The following is a 16,480-nucleotide window of genomic DNA, read 5'->3' as shown; positions in this document are numbered from 1 at the left end:
GTGTGTGGTTCTCTGTCGTCTGTGTTAAGACCACAACTGAGAAACGAGCATGTTCACAGATTTTAGAATCTCCCCATTTAAATAAAATATATATTGTTTCTATGCTACTGTAACAAAATAGTCTCTGAATGTGTGCCTTGCCCTTTTACTGCTGTCCTTTGAGAGATCTTTGAAAGCATTTATTTTGGGCATGTTTAAATTTTCTTTAAATATTTTGAATGTCAGTAAACTCATAATATTGGAAGATAGAATTAAGCACTGTGATTATTTTAGGAGTGGGTGAAAGAGGCTAATATTTTGAATTGTGAGAATACCAGCATGCATAAATTCTTCTGAGAATTGGTACTCAAGGCAAAATTGGCTGGCTTTGATACCAGTGTAAAGCATTAGTCTGCAGTCTCATTTCATTAGTCTACTTTGATTTGAAAACAGCTGTATTATGTAAAGATGTGTTTAGGAAACTGTCTTTAATTTTTTTTCCAATGCTCTCAGGCTTTGATTTTTTTTTTTAATATGACTCATTGCTGTTGTTCATGTTGGTAGAAGCAGTAAACAATTTAAACCAAAGTTGCTTTTATTTCCAACAAAACGGAGCTCAAGCCTGTGGTAGCAACTGTTTATATAAAGGTCATTATTGCATAATATGTTACATTGTTGTTTAAGTTCTATCTTGATCACAGGTTACTAAAATTAAGAAAAAAAACCAAAACCTTTATCACTAATCCCAGACTTTCTCCTTACATATTTAACATTTTCTGGTGTAAAAAAAATTGGAAAAATCTTCCTCTTCTTCCTTACAGCATCCTTAAGGACTTCAATGCTTGCAAATGTCAGAGCATTAAATGTAAAAGAGAACCCCAGCCATCACCCTACAGCAGGGAGCTATGTGTATCCAACTGGGAGGTTACATATGCTCCTTATCCTGAGAATATTTGTTGGTATGATTCCTGTTTTACATCCATTTTTTGGTGATAATGTAGGTTTAAAATGGGCCCAGGACAAATAGGGATGAGACTAAACTAAAACTAAAGCTTTATGTAGTGTTGGAATGTAGCTGATCTGCCTCTTTATTTTCATTACTGGTGTTCTTCATTGACCTTGGGATGTGTGGACATTACGTGGGGTAATGGACTAGAATTTTTCCACCCCAAAATTTAAAAGTAAACCTAATCCTGTTTATGTCTGTCCCTCAGTGCTTCCATTTCTTGAGGCGAGTGTGTATCTACTCTTGAGATCTGAGGAAAGCAACTTGCTGTTAGTGCTGAGTATCCTCAGAATATGTATATATTTTTCTGAGTTGCCACGTGATGAGCATAACTTTATCCACTCTGTAAACTCTGGTCTGTCTTCTTCCTGTTCTTTTCCTTTTCTACCCGCCAACCTTGAAGAAGAAGGACCACAGGGATATGCCAAGTTCACAAGAAGACGTCATAATTTGGGACGTTACTGAGCCTCTGCATCCCTGTTTTGTTTGTTCTGAATATTTGGCTTTTCCTGGCATTCAAATCATTCTAGTCCTTTTGGCAACCATCTCAAATAACATTTAAGAACTTTACTTGTTTAAAATCTATAATTGCTCTTTTAATATAGCAGGAATAGATGCAGTGAAATAAAATTTGAAATTTTATTTCAAATCACAGTTTTTTGGTATATTCTGCCTCTGTTAGATGTTCTCCTTGCAGAAATTGTGTCTTTTATCTCTGTCTCTTCTTGTTCCATTTCTGTTTAGTATTTCTGTGTTAATGAACAATGGAAGTGTTTCATCCCAAACCTTAACTAGATTAGACATTATGTTTGTGTAATGAAAGATTAAATAAGTTCTTCTGCAAGCGCAATTTATGGTATCATTCAAAAGAGGTTGCACAGTTCTCTTCATTTGTAATAGCAACTGGAACTTGTGTAGTGCTTTGTTATATAACTTTGAAAGCTCAGTTTAGAAAAAGCAATGCCACCTGTTACTTGACAGATAGTGTATATATATTTTTTAACAGCAAATGCTTGCTGCTTGTTTTAATGTCTTTTTTATTTTTACTTCTTTCTCCAGGAAGAATCTTTCAGTGCATGGATTGAAATGGTGGTTTAGATGGGCTTGCATTAATCTGCTGCTTTTTATTGTGCTCTTTTTTCTTACTACTCCTTCCATAATCATCTCAACCATGGACAAGTTCAATGTCACTAAACCTATTCACTACCTTAATGTGAGTATTGCCATATGTTTGGATGTAGCTGTGGATCAGGGCAAAATTTTCGTAAACTGATAGTGTTTCATTGTAATACCTTCAGTTTAAATTTCTACCTGACACCTTCAGTTGAAATTCTCAGGACTGTTTTATGTAGCTGCTGATTAAAACCATAAGTCCAGAATCAGGTCTTTAACCATCTTTTTTTTTTTCCTGGATAATCTGAAGTAATTTTTATCTGAGGCTTTATATTATTATAACATATTTATGTATTTGTGGTAAAAATTTGCAATCCAAACTTAAGTAATTCGAAATTTTATAATCAAAAAATCTTTGCAAAAAATGGAATTTTAAGTCAAACTTGTATTTTGATTTTTATGATAAGAAGGGGAGAATCAGATTTTTAACTCTAAGGTAAAATGCTGTTTTTATTTTGCTTATAGGGTTCAAAGCAAGATGGCATATATATCTGATCCTAGTTTGACTGCAGCTAAAGCAACTTGCAAGCAGTTCTTTTTAAATATTTCCCTAAGCTAGTGTAAACTACATAAAAACTACTTGTGAGACTGCACTCTCATGGAATTTAATTCCCAGTCTTACTTTTTTGTCTTGCATGCCAGTGCTAAGCACTCACTACTTAATTTAAGACTATCTGAATATAATTTCTCCAGTTCATCCTGCTGTAATTTACAAAAAGCAAAATATTAGCATCTGTGTTCCACCACAACTGCATTAAAGTGTTCTTAATATTTATTCTTATTTTCTCCCCCACTAGAATCCTGTCATCAGTCAGTTTTTCCCAACACTCTTGCTCTGGTCCTTCTCAGCTTTGCTACCAACAATTGTCTATTACTCAACTTTGCTGGAGTCCCACTGGACAAAGTAAGCAACCTTTTCCTCTGTTTTTTACCTTATCAGCTGAACTACTAAAATAAATGAAAGTGCTGATCTTCCATAGAGCTCTCAAATCCGCAGACCTCTTGTAGCAGGGAATTTCCTGTTCTTGTCTCTTTCTGGTTTTATAACCACACTTCAGGGGTTGGGTAATTTGTAACCCACACAGCAAGTGTAATATGACCACATGATTTGCTTATGCTTTCCCCTGCTTCCCACCTCGCTCCTCTTTGTGTTTAATCAGAAAAAAGGTGTATGAGCAGACTCAGGAGGTGTAGCTTCAACAAGAGCATGGGAAGTGCCTCTAATCCCATAATTAACTTGCTCCCTGGGAAGACAGTCCATTTGGTTTGGATCCTCTCCAGGCTGACAACTTATAAAAAGGGCATCCATCTTTTTGTTGTTTGACATTACAAAATGGTCTGGATGTAACTCCTGGTGCACAGCTCAGATCTGTTGGATATGATGCCTAGAGAGGCTGATCTGGAACAGTGGCTAGGCAGAGTGAGAGGAATAAAGTAGGTATTTATTAAAAGGCCTTAAAGGTTACACCTTGGGCAGTACCAGAGCCTGGCCAGGGCTGCACCCAACACGGACCAAGATGGTTGCAAGATGGATGACCAGTCCCAAGTTTTGACACTTTCATGAAAGTTTTGGTTCATTTACATATCGGGGTTAATTGTCCAATTACAGCTTCAGGTTATGAAGTCCCATCCTCCTTGTTTGCTCTCTTCAATTCCCCTTTGTTTATAGTTTTTGGGCCCCAGGCTGCAACAGTTGTCCTTGGTTCTCAAGCTGGAAAAGGATTGTTTTGTCTACCTACCCCATGAAGAGATCTTAGTAACACTTCATATGAAGTTCAGAGTTTACACCAAGGCAGCACAGAATCCTGAAAATATGAAAGCTAAAACTTAAGGCATCATTTCCCCCCTTTAGAGGCTTGACAAGTCCTTTACCTTATCGAGTCTCTATCCTAAATATCTACTAATAATAGCTAGTAATAATTAATAATTCATAATTCAGAACAGATAACAGATGAGTATCTAACAATAGTAGATTATAGTAAACATCTAATAACAGATAAATATGTAATAGTAAATAAATACCTAACAATAGGTAAATTTCTAATAATAGTAAATACCTAACAGTAAACAGAAGTGATCTGAAAAGACTTATGGGGCCAAAGGTCCAGTAGATGTGTTGATGCAAGGTTTTCACACTGAATTGGTGCACCCTAGAGATGTCAAGCCCACTAATACACTGCTGACTTGGAGAGAGAACTCAGAACTCAGCACAGCTTGGTTTGGAGTACCAGATTTGATGCCCTGTTTACCTGATCACAGATAAAAGTGTAGTAGTTCACATTCAATCCCATCTTCACTCAACTTCTCTCAGTCTTTATCCATAAAGCTTGTAGTCATTGTTTGTTTTTATATTCTGAAGTAATTTTGGTGGTTTTCCTTTTGAATTTTTGTACAATTCCTTTCTAAGACACTGTGTCCAGAGTCTACTGTTTATTTGTCACAGTTGTATGCTTTGCATCAACTGTGTTTTGGTAGCTGTGCTACACACATAAGCTTTGAGCCCTTCTCAATCAGTTAAAGTAATTTTTTGAAGTCACTAGAGATCACAGGTCTGATTTCAGGCCTCGATGTAGTTACACTGATAGGTCTCGCAGTGCCCAAGTGTTCCTGTAATAAAACCCCTGTGATTTTAGAGCCCTATCAGATACCACCTCTAAGAGTCTGAAGTGTTCATAGTGCTGCCCTTTTCTGGCAACAGAGTGTCACTGGATCCGTGTCCCTGCTACTGTAGTAGGGGTATAGCATTAGTAGTGTCATGTTGTTCCTCAAGAGTCGACACTTGAGGGAGGTTGTCTAAGTATCTGATTTCTTGGCAGCAGTGCCCTTTTCTGAACTGCTTAATCCTTCCTGGCATGACACTTGAAGAGCTGTTTGTTTACAAGCTGTTGCAAGATTGAGTGTCTTTGGGTGAAAGACCAGCTGTGCTGGTAGCACATCCCCATGTGGTTTGTGCAGACCTGTAGTGATGCTCATCCAGAGTCTGGATTAACATTCAGCAGTATTTTTGTTTCCCAAGAAGATACTGAAAGTCTGCTTGGTCCATATTGGTGAATATCTCAAAGTTGTTTGGTTTTTATCTGGTAGCAATGTGATACAATAGGGAAAACTGGAAGTCTGATACGTGCTGGCACTGTCCAGGAAAGATCCTTCATATGTGGCAGCTTTTTGTGTGAGTTTCTTACTCAGTACCTTTTTATGTTGATAGATCTGCAGAGAACAGAATAATGATGCATAAAGTCTACATATTTTTGATCTTCATGGTATTGATTCTGCCTTCCCTTGGTCTGACCAGGTAAAGAATTGTAGTTTAATGAGATAATGGCTGAGTACTTCTATAATGAGACATCTTGTGTTTTCTAGTTGTGATGTATAGTCCATGTACCCTCTCTCCAGTGTGTGTGGTTATGTTATCATTACATTAGATTTCAATGTTCATTTTACATCTGGGATCCTCAGAGCCCTTAAAAGTTTCTGAAGCCTGTCTTTCCTTTTAACAAAGAAAGTTAAGACCTTGTAAGATCAATGGCTAATTGAAAGTTGCCCATACTCACCATTATAGCTGAGAATCAAGTTTCCTGACTGTCTCTTACACTTCAGTTGGAGTTGTCCTTTTTTTCCACCTTTACAGTTTTTGGTTGTTTCCCTGGGTGTCATGTATTTTTCCTATCTGTATAATTATTGCTAAAAATGAATCATTAAATCTTTCATATGAAATAGATGGTTTAGTTCTGTTTCATTTTGTACCTTTTTTCTTATTTCTAGCTATCTGTAACTTTGATAAAATCTTCAGATTATTTGATTAAATTCTCTCTATCCACTGTCTTGATTTAAGCTACTTAAAAAGAGAAGCAATTTTAGACAGTACTAAGGTGTGGGAGACTGAATTGCATTCACCATCTTCCTTTCAGCCTTGATTTTTTTTTCCGCTGGCTGTTCGACAGAGAATCATCTGATTCTGCAGTTAGGCTGGAGTAAGTATCAGCTAAATAATATTCTCTCTTTGCTATTCCTTTGTAAAGGAATACTTAGGACTTAAAATCTTTTTTGCTGTTTACTGTCATTGGTTATTGTTTATTAAAATTTGCTCAGGGTTGCTACTCTAGGATGATGTTGAGCTTCTGAATAAGGGGAGGAGACAATGAGGTTGGACACTAGAAAGAATTTCTTTACAGAGAGGATGACAAGATATTGGAATTGGATGAGGATTATTGCATATCATGGACAGGGGATCTTCACAAGGATTACAGTGAGACCAAAGAGCTGCAGCAGTTCTCTTTCTGTAATCCAGTGAATCTTGATTTTAAGAAAAATGTATGGTTTTACACACATTACATTGCAAATTTGCAGATATTGCTTATTTTAAGCTCTTGTGCCTGTGCCTTGAGGGAAAGAATAGAATGCAATTATTAGGACATAGATTTCCAAATGCTGTTTCAAAATCAGTAATTGGAAGACAATTAGAATTTACCAAGTTAGGAAAGATGATTATTGTATTGCAGTCTTATCTCATCTTGTGTCAGGTTGCTGTTGCAGACATCAGATGATGCTCTTGTCTGCTCTCAGCCTCCCATCAGGCTGCTGCATCTTTTTGTGAGCAGTTTATTCCTCATCTGAATTGCAATTCTTATATACTACCCTGGCTGCATTCGTAGCTCTGCTCTATTGTTTTACAACAAGGTTAGCAGAAGTTTTGGCCACTTCTTAACATATATAGTGCTTATACTTACAGCAAGAGATTTCCAAAGGCAATAGAGATGAATTGTATACCTCCAATGTTTGCTTGCCTTCCTCCCGGTCAGTGTCTGGTGTCTTTCCTGGCAGATGTGTCTTCCTGCCTGACCAGGGAGCCTTCTTTGTGAACTATGTGATTGCCTCTGCTTTTGTGGGCAATGGGATGGAGCTGCTGCGCCTGCCAGGCCTCATCCTTTACACTATACGCATGATCATGGCCAAGTCCACAGCAGAGAGGAAAAACATCAAACAGGTATTGGAGCCCCTCCTTAGCAGGAGGCATTTCAGTGACTGATCCTTGTGAGAAACAGTGGGAGCAACCATCCTTCATACCATTAACTATCATTTGCTGATGTTTTGTCGGTTTTTTTTTTAGCCTTTGTTTCGCTTGTCCATGACAGGTTCGTATTCCCTTCATTCACAGCACAGATAACAGGGAGGGATTTATTCCAGTCAGAGATGACCAAAAATCAAAACCCAAGCTCTGAGCTTCAGGTATCAATCTCTTCATAGCTCTAAGTCAGAGTTTTATGATTTGGATTTTATAGAATAGTTCTGATTTTATCTTACACTTTGAACTTCAGGGGGTTTTTTTATTCAAATCTGTCTAGAGTTAGTTTCATCTGTCAGCCATCAGGTGTGTAGAACTTGCTTTAAACTGAACATACACCTAGCAAAATATATATTTTTGCCTATATTCTATTTTAAGAGCTGGACTTTCACTTCCAGGTGAAGTGTCATCCTATAGCTTGAAATTCCAGGTGTTACAATAGGAACTTAAGCCTGTATACAGCTGCCACAGTGAGGTGAAGATTCTGAGATGGCAAAATTATTTTCTGTCTTGGGATTTTAAGGAGCTGCTTCTTACAGATGCAGATTCCCTGAGAAATTACTTTAAGCCTAGGAAAGAAACAGCATCTTTTCTGTATGTCCAAGTAATAAAAACACAAAATACTTCATCTAATTACATCATTTCTGCCTCTTAGAGAAATAACTGATCTCTCAGGAGGAGTGAATAAGAGAAGGTGAATTGTTGCTTTAGTGAATCTATTCTTAACTCCTGACACATTGATGGATGACTTGAGAGTTTTGGGTGTTTTGTTTTTGTTCCTAGCAACAGGCATTTGAATATGAATTTGGAGCAATGTATGCCTGGATGCTGTGTGTGTTCACTGTCATCATGGCCTATAGCATCACGTGCCCCATCATTGTCCCTTTTGGTAAGTTTTCCAGGGAGCACTGTGGGAGTGAGATGGGGCATGTGGAAAGTTTGGAAGGCCCAGCTCTGCATTCTTATTCCTGTTCAAATGCTGATAATCCTTAGGACTTGGATCCAAGTTTTTCCTTCCCTTCTTGTGGAAGAACAGTGAAAAAGATTATTAATTACTTAGCTCTTGTACTGCCTTTAGAGGTTGAAAGTACATTTAATGTCTATTAGATGTTTATTTTATTTCTCAAATTTGATAACTGGCTTTGGTGGTGGGGGGTTTAGATCAGACATAAGTAGTAATAAATAATTTTATATAGTTGGTATTTTCATTTTCTAATCCAAAACTTTACAGAGATAATACAAGATAATTATCTAAATTAGATATTGTTCAGAACTGGTTTAATCAACAACCTTATTATTGGGAGAATGTGGCCAATTTTTATGTAACAATGTAATTGATATTTACTTACATTCCATTTTGTATGCAGTTGTAAATATCTGAATGTGCCGCTGCATCCCAGAGCCGTTGCAATTCATAGCTGCCACAGCAGTTGCTGGCTGTTTGTTTGGATAAGGAATAGCTGACTTGAAATCCAGTCATGAATCTGGTGAAGGCTAAGAGAGAGATGTTAAGCCACTGTCAGGTCTTCCTTACCAGCACAGTGGAAGGGGAGTTGGGAAGCCTTCTCTAGCGGCTTGGCCTCATGTGCCAGCACCCAGAAGGAGCTCTGGGCTCTCCCTGGGAGCACTAGAGGCACCAGAGAGAAGTGTGTGGAGAGGGGAGAGATGGAGGTGGAACAAGCTTAGGAGCAGGTGCTGTCTTGCAGCTGTACCCACCTCGTATCTGGGGGGTGAGTATTCACTTGGCTAGTGTAGATCTCCTCACAGAGTTGCTGCTTTTTATCAAACCTCTGACACCCTCTGCATGGCTCTCCTGTTTTCCCTGCCAGGTTTGATCTACATCCTCCTGAAGCATATGGTGGACCGTCACAACCTCTACTATGCCTATCTTCCTGCCAAACTGGAGAAGAAGATGCACTTTGCAGCTGTCAACCAGGCTCTGGCAGCTCCCATCCTCTGCCTTTTCTGGCTCTATTTTTACTCATTTGTACGGCTGGGTAAGTATTACCTGTTTTAACCTGGAAGCTGCTCCCAGTGCTCTTGCCAGCTTCCCTGAATGAGATGTGAATTTTCATAAGCTTTTTGGGCTTTTATTTTTCCTTCTCTAAAGAGTAGATCATGGCGGTTGCCTATGGCACTGAACTACACAAGATTTTCACAAGAGCCTTTGACAGAGATGGCTGATATAGTAAACTATTAGTGTGGGGCTCCATATTCCTTCATTTCAAAGAGATTGTGAATTCCTTAAATCAGTATACCTGGAATTGGCCAGTTGGGCTGCAAAGTGACAGACAGTGAAGATCATTGCATAAAACAAAAATCTATTTGTATTAAGATGGTCACTGGCTTCACTACCTGCATTCATGTAGCCTGGGCATAAGTTTAATTTACCTGGGTGAATTGGCTACTGTCTCTGTTATACTGCCATCACTTAGGGAAAAATGCTAAAATGTTGGCTGATGCTAGTCCTTGTGTATTCTACATCATCCATCAAATTTTACATGGAAAACTGCAGTGAGCTGGTGACCCTCTTCCACACACTGTAGTTTAAAACCTCATGTTTTGTATGTAATTTATCTTTAAAATAGGGACATTCTGTGTTTAGCAAATAATTGGCATTTATAGTATCAGCTGTGCTGTACTAACAGCTTTGATTCCAGAAAAGGTAGGCAACAGCTTACAGATTTTTATCCATGATACAGGAGGAAGCATATGACATGGAATGGGGATTTCACTGATGCTGGAAGGGTTGGGTTTCCCTTCTTTGGAAGGAAGCTCCTGATAGCTAACTCTATCGTGCCCTCATGGCAAATGACCATGTTTGCATTGTATTTCCTAGTGTACCAACCATCAGAAAGGGATTGTTGGCAGGCTGTCATCCAACTTCAGGGAGAGATAAAGTTATAAGGAAAGCTCTCTGTAGATGCAAGAGGCACTTGGAACTATTGCTTTAGAACTTCGCTTTGTCCTTGGATTTGCATAGATGTTCCTGCATTACTTGTATGTTTAAGAACTTGTTTTTTCCTTTGTTTTGCGAGCTGTTTTTTTAACCAGGAAGACCAAAAAATCTGGGTCCTCTAAATTAAGAGGAGAATTTCCAGAACATGCTTTAGAAAAATCAACTCCAAGCACTCGGCATCTGATGCACCTCTTTAATTGTTAGGAAGGAAATCCTAGTGAAGTAAAAATTAAATCTGTATTATAATGTTTTCTAGTTTTGCATGGTAAAACCATCATTTGTCAGGGACCTTAATAATAGAAAACACAGACTAGATTGCTGTGTTTGGCTTGGTCAGTGTAGAGGATCCTGTTTACGGGATGTTGTTCAGTGGTTTGTCAGTGTACAGGGCAGTCTGAGAGGTAGGGATTTGATACTTTGATTTCATTCCCATTGATTTCATTGCTGCTTCTTGTGCCAAAAAGAAGGAAGGAAGAGTTAGAGTGCTTTGCTTCCTTATCTGCAAAATAGATCAGTTTATGGTGTAAAGCTTGGTTGCTTGGTCATTGTCTTGTACAGTTGGCTTGATATGGGTGTTTCAGTCTGATTGCAGAGTCTGGTGACAATACTTTGGCTTCTCATTCCTCATATATTGATGTAAGGCGGGAAAGACCTCTCCCTCAATTCTCAGTCAGGATCAAAAATCGCCTTACTGCATATAGAAGGTGGGAGGCTGTACTCATCTTTTTCCTTCTCAGTGCCTGTGTTCTTTCTCAACTCTTGTGCCATCCATCCATCCATCCATCCATCCATCCATCCATCCATCCCTCCATCCTACACCTGCAGCACTACTGGGCCTCTCACCACAGAGGAGGTGAGGTTCTATCTGCAGTTCAACACTCCGTCTCCTGGGACAATCACTTAAATCCCATGTTCTCCAGAGCTGTTGGCAGGCAGGAGTTCAGAGGACACAGTGCAGGGGAAACTGGTGTAGGAGACTTTTCCTTCCCAAATCTCTGCTGTTTGCCTTGTGGTATGCACCATACATTGGCATTGGTGTAGACACACCTTACCATCTGGTAAATACTCATGTAACCTGTGCTTAGAAAAACAACCTCCTCTGAAGGACACTCCAGAGTACCCCTAGGGAGGTTTTTTCACTTCATTTTTTTTTTTTTGAATAGTGATGTATTTATAGGGCTTTTTTGGTTTCGTTTTTTGCATGTGTGAGGTGTTTTTCCCCTTGTGAACAGACCTGTGCAGGGCTTCTATAACCTGCCAAAGTGTAAAACTTCTCTATTCTGTGCCACTGCACGTGCTGAGGTTACCATAAAAATGTCTGAGGGTTGGTGTTGCCTCTTTTGTCTGGAGAAGCTTGGAAACAGCTAGGGTTTGCGGTAGTGTTTACTTTTTCCTAATATCCTATTCAAGTAATCCTTACTGCAAAATGAGATTAATTTCTTTAGAATATTTCCCTAGTGGATCTGGATAATAAGAAGTCACTGTAATCTTTAATACCTTTTCCATATTAGGCAACCATGTCCTTTCCTATAGTTTATTGCACTCTCTCTGAACTGAAACTTACCTGTCAGCCTAGTTCATATTTACAGTTTCTTCTCTTGATCTTTTTCCTTGGATTCTTCCCAGTTCTGTCCGTATTTTATTGTACACAAGGCTACCCAGCTGAAGGCTTAGTACCACTGAATTATTTTGTGTAGGTGCCAGAGACTTGTCTTTTTTTTTCCATTTTCCCCTTTTCCCATGTTCTTTGATACCATCCCACTACTGACTGCTTTTCAGAAGTGGTAAGCAGCAGTGCTACTGTTATCCTCATATCTGCATTTTATTTTTCCTTCCAAATTGTACTTATTTTCTGTTTTCTATGTACAGTTTTATCTTGCTGCTGCTTTTGGGTGTTTTTTGTTTGTTTGTTGGTTTGGTTTTTTTTTTTTGTTTTGTTTTGATCCTTTAAAGCAGGTGGGGTGGTCTAATCTACCAAGATCATTTTGATTCTCCTCTCCCCCACCTCCATCCCTTTGAGCTGATGGCAAACCATCCAATTTTGTGCCATCATCATAATTAATCAATGTAATTAATATTGTATTTCACAGATCATTAATGAAAGTATTTAAGAAGTGGGTTCAGAATGGATGAATGAGGGAGGAGAAGAATCAGTCTGAGTCTTGTCTATCATTTAAGTATTACAGCAGCATTTTTTGGCCTCTAGGAAAAGTGGGAGAACTTGGTATATGATGACATTATCCTGTTTGTGGCTGGAACTGGGCTGCCCATTCCTCTAAGGAAAAAAAATCCATGAGGCTTCTGAAAATGAGGAGGATAAATAAAGACTTCTTTTGGTTTTGTTGGGTTTTTCTGCAATGCATTTTTATATTGTATTCTCTGGATATTTTTCTAGGTTTTAAAGCACCTACAACCATGTTTACCTTGCTGGTTGTCAACATCACTATTGTTATTTGCTTGGCTTACACTTGTTTTGGCTGTTTCAAGTACCTGAGTCCACTGAATTATAGGGTAAGTGATGGATACCTGACTTTTCAGCACCTATCAGTGTGCTTGATGGAGCACCAGCTATTCTTGCTGGGGGTTGTCCCTGCCTTCCTGCTGGCAGTGTTTGTTCACAAAGGTTCATGATAAGGTGGCTGAAGAAGGCCTGTAGTACAGGTAGGCTGCTTGGCAGAGTGGAAAATCTGTATCTACAGGAACTGAATTTGAGAAAAAAGAGCAGTATGGAAGAAGTATCCTGGGTTGCATCCCCAGCAGTATGGCTGGTTGAGGGAGGGGATTCTGTTCCTCTGCTCTGGAGAGACCCCACCTCTCAGTGCTGCATCCAACTCTGGGCTCCCAGCACAGGAAGGACATAGACCTATTGGAGTGAGTCCAGAGAAGACAACCAAGATGATCAGACGGAAGGAGCACCTCTGCTATGAGTCTGAGAGAATTGGGGGTGTTCAGCCTGGAGAAAAAAAAAGCTCTGGGTTGACCTAATTGCGGCCTTCCAGTACCTGAAGGGAGCCTACAAAAAAAAGGTGAAGACTTTTTACAAGAGCATGTAGTGAGAGGACAAGGGGAAATGGCTTTATACTGACAGTAGGTTTAGATTAGGTAATAGTAATAAATTCTTTGCTGTGGGGTTGCTGAGGCACTGGCACAGGTTACCCAGAGAAGCCGTGGATGCCCCATGCCTGGAAGTGTTCAAGGTGGATGGAACTTGGAGCAACCTGGTCTAGTGGAAGCTGTCCCTGCCCATGGTAGGGGCTTGGAACTAGATGATCTCTAAGGTCCCTTCCAAGCCAAACCTTTCTATGATTCTGTGTAGAAGGATTTGTGGAGAGTGTCAGCACTGCACTGAGATCTGTCTGTGCAGGTTTTGGGTGCTCATGATCGGTGTGTGTTGTTTTCACTCACTGGTTTGATGTTTTCTCTCTCTCTTTCCCCACCTATTGCTGGTTACAGATTGAAGACACACAAGGTGAAAGAGGGAAAGACACAGATGTACCAACAGTCCCAACATCTTCTGTAAGAAGCTAAGAATTACTAATATTCCCTTATGTTTACTAGAAAAACTTAATTTCTCACTCCGCTTACCAAAGAGCTTGTGTAGGACATACTAGTCTGAATGGACTGTGGGATTTCCCACGTGCATGCGGGACCAGAGAGTTCTGCAGCTGGGCTCCTTGACTGCTCCCAGGTGGTGTTCCAGAGGTACCTTCGGCTGCCGTTTTAGGAGTAGCTGAGACACACTGCTTCCAGCAGCTCTGTGCGCTGTGTTCTGTGCCCTGCCCCAGACAGGGCCTCACATCTGGACAGCTGCCAAACACAGTCAGTTGCCACTGCTTTGATTCTGGAAGTTGTGACGTGTAGCAGGTCTTGCTTGCCATGTCACCCAGAAGGATGTAGGATGGAGGTAGAAGGAAAAGCCTTTGGCCTTCGTGCCACAGTCAAGAGGTGCAGGTGGGTGTTGCACCAGGAAGCCTCCAGCAGGGTGCAAAAGGCCTGAGGTGTTAAGGTGAAGAATGGGAAAAGGATGAAAAGAAGAGTGACAAGGGGAAAAATTCTCCTGGGTGAGTTATCCCAGCACTGTGCTTTGAGAGACCACTAAAACCCTTCACTTGTGATTTCAGATGTACGTCCCCCAGGTTTTACGTCCTCATCCTACTGAAAGGACGGTGCTGGCCCCCACGGAGCAGCAGTCATATGGCACCATGGACAACACTTGTTCCCAGGCAGAAGGAATTAGAAGCTACGCCGCTGGACCTGCAGTTGTGGAGCAGGCAGGGGGAGCTTCGCCCTGAGTGCCGAGGACGAACACAAGGTGGAGCGCTTGGCCCAGGTTTAGCAGAACTAATTCCCTGCCACCTCCTACTAAGTATTCGGTGTTACCTATGTATTCCTGCCTGCAGAAGAGGTACAGAAATAATTCATTGTGTGGTCTGCAGCTGTGCTGGGAGATTAAAAAGCAGATGCCTTGGGACTGATTGTTTTCCAGGCTGTCTACACACATTGTGAAACAAACAATTTGAACGTGGAGATGCTGATCCTCAGGGACTTCACTTTTGCTATCTCATCACTTGCCTTATGAAGATAACTTATGCTGCATACAGATAACTAGTCACCAAAGCCAATGCAACTATTAGAGCTGTCATTTATTTATTCAAAATAATTCTTCCCTTTTTAAAAATCCCCAACATTTATTATTTATAAACCTCTTGGGATGTGTTAAATCCTGAGACAATGCCACTTTTGATGAAAATACTGTTTGTGTGGGTGCTGAGAATGGTGTGTGGGAGTCTCTCCTCTTTTCACCCAAAGTAGTCAGCATAGTTTTGATCATGTTACTTTTTTTTTCCTTGAAAGAGATGAGGGAATTACTGTGCACTTGGGTACTAAAAGTACCAAAGCAAAAAGACTGGTGTAAAGAAGGGAGTGATTTATCTGATACTGTTTTTATATGTTTTTGGAGGGCATTTAGGTTGTTAGTTTCTGTTCACTATTTTTAAGGGCCTTCCACAATGAAAGTTCACCTGCCAACAATAAAGGATGTAAACATTTTATCTCTTTTAGTCTTGGGTTTAAATGACAGGTATCTGGGTTTTCTCTATAGTGCCAATTATATGGGTTGTAAGATACTAAGTTTTTAAATTATGTAGTAGGTGCTAATCTATCCCGAAGTGCAATGTGTCAAAGTGTAACTAATAATCATGGAGCAATAAAATACTGAGTTTAGAAAAATTTCAGGCTGTCTTGATTTATTTATTCTTTTCCTTGTGTGTTGAAACAGTCCTTTTGCTGGCTGCCTCACAGCATGGTCATGAACTCTTCATAAAAGCACTGCCACAAGCCTTAGAATGACAGTATGAGGAATTCAAATACTTTTGGATTTCTCTAGGGGATGAATCTTGGTGACCTATGGGTAGGAGAAGCTTTTGGTCCTCTGTTTCTTTGCTTGTTGTTAAACTGTTATTTCCTGAATTTGACCTTTTCTAGCATGTCTGTAAGCAGCAATCTTGAGATTGAAGGAGACCTTGTTCCATAAGTGTGTGCAGATGTTCAGTGTCTTGCAGGACTGCCTCCAGCTTCCCAAGAACAGCACTCAGACAAGTGCTGAGCATGAGACCTGCCCGCTGCAAGAAGGATCCTGTGGACCTCTGAGCCCCATACTCACCCTGTTAGCTGAAGATGCACCTTCTGGTTCTTAAAAGGCAGGTGAGAAGCCTTGTCTAGTGAGGGGGGCATGAATTTGTCAGACTATTCTATACTCTCACTTCAGTGGTGCAGTTTAGTCAGGGTTTTGTGCATGTGTGTGTTTATGCATTTTGATTTTTAGCAATCATGGCATTATGACGTGGTGTGTACCTTGTGCACACACTGCCATTCCAGGTTGGTGTTCAAACCAAGAAGCCAAAAGAACCCAACAGACTCCACATATTTTACTCATCTGTGAGTCTCATGCAGACGTGAGGACACAAGGAGGAGGCAGTTTGTTGTGTTAATTAGATCAGAAGCCTGTGATTGTTCTGACTCATTTCTAGCTGCACTACCCCATCTCATCCAGGTGTCTGCAGCAGCAGTGGATGCTTATGTGCATGCTTATTGAAGAATCAAATAAATCATTCAGCTACCACACTTGACCTGTTTACTGTGCTGGTGCTGTGGGGGTTTTCTGCTCTGTGATATAACACACTTTTTTGGACAGATGACTTTTGATAATCACTGTGAGGTTCTATGTGTTATATTGAGGACAAAACTCCTTTAATGATTTGATTTCCTTTTTATGCCTGGGAGGTTGTTGAACCTGGGTGGT

The 16,480-nt window shown here is 40.0% G+C and overlaps 1 protein-coding gene across 3 annotated transcripts in view; it reads left to right on the top strand.

Moving 5' to 3' along the window:
- The window catches only part of TMEM63A (transmembrane protein 63A), a 31,378-nt gene extending 15,975 nt beyond the window's left edge, over nt 1-15,403 (top strand). For all 3 annotated transcript variants that reach the window (XM_058835421.1, XM_058835419.1, XM_058835420.1), the window contains 11 exons: nt 801-938; nt 2,045-2,198; nt 2,956-3,062; nt 5,364-5,450; nt 6,067-6,129; nt 6,980-7,142; nt 8,004-8,109; nt 9,050-9,217; nt 12,575-12,690; nt 13,633-13,695; nt 14,301-15,403. In XM_058835421.1, the coding sequence (XP_058691404.1) occupies nt 801-938; nt 2,045-2,198; nt 2,956-3,062; nt 5,364-5,450; nt 6,067-6,129; nt 6,980-7,142; nt 8,004-8,109; nt 9,050-9,217; nt 12,575-12,690; nt 13,633-13,695; nt 14,301-14,471 (1,336 nt within the window). In that variant the 3' untranslated portion in view covers nt 14,472-15,403. The remainder of the gene's footprint in view (nt 1-800; nt 939-2,044; nt 2,199-2,955; nt 3,063-5,363; nt 5,451-6,066; nt 6,130-6,979; nt 7,143-8,003; nt 8,110-9,049; nt 9,218-12,574; nt 12,691-13,632; nt 13,696-14,300) is intronic.
- The last annotated feature ends 1,077 nt before the right edge of the window (nt 15,404-16,480 follow it).

This window comes from Poecile atricapillus, chromosome 3 (assembly GCF_030490865.1).
Source record: "Poecile atricapillus isolate bPoeAtr1 chromosome 3, bPoeAtr1.hap1, whole genome shotgun sequence".
NCBI classification, from domain to species: domain Eukaryota; kingdom Metazoa; phylum Chordata; class Aves; order Passeriformes; family Paridae; genus Poecile; species Poecile atricapillus.
This window is presented reverse-complemented; position numbering and strand designations above follow the sequence as displayed.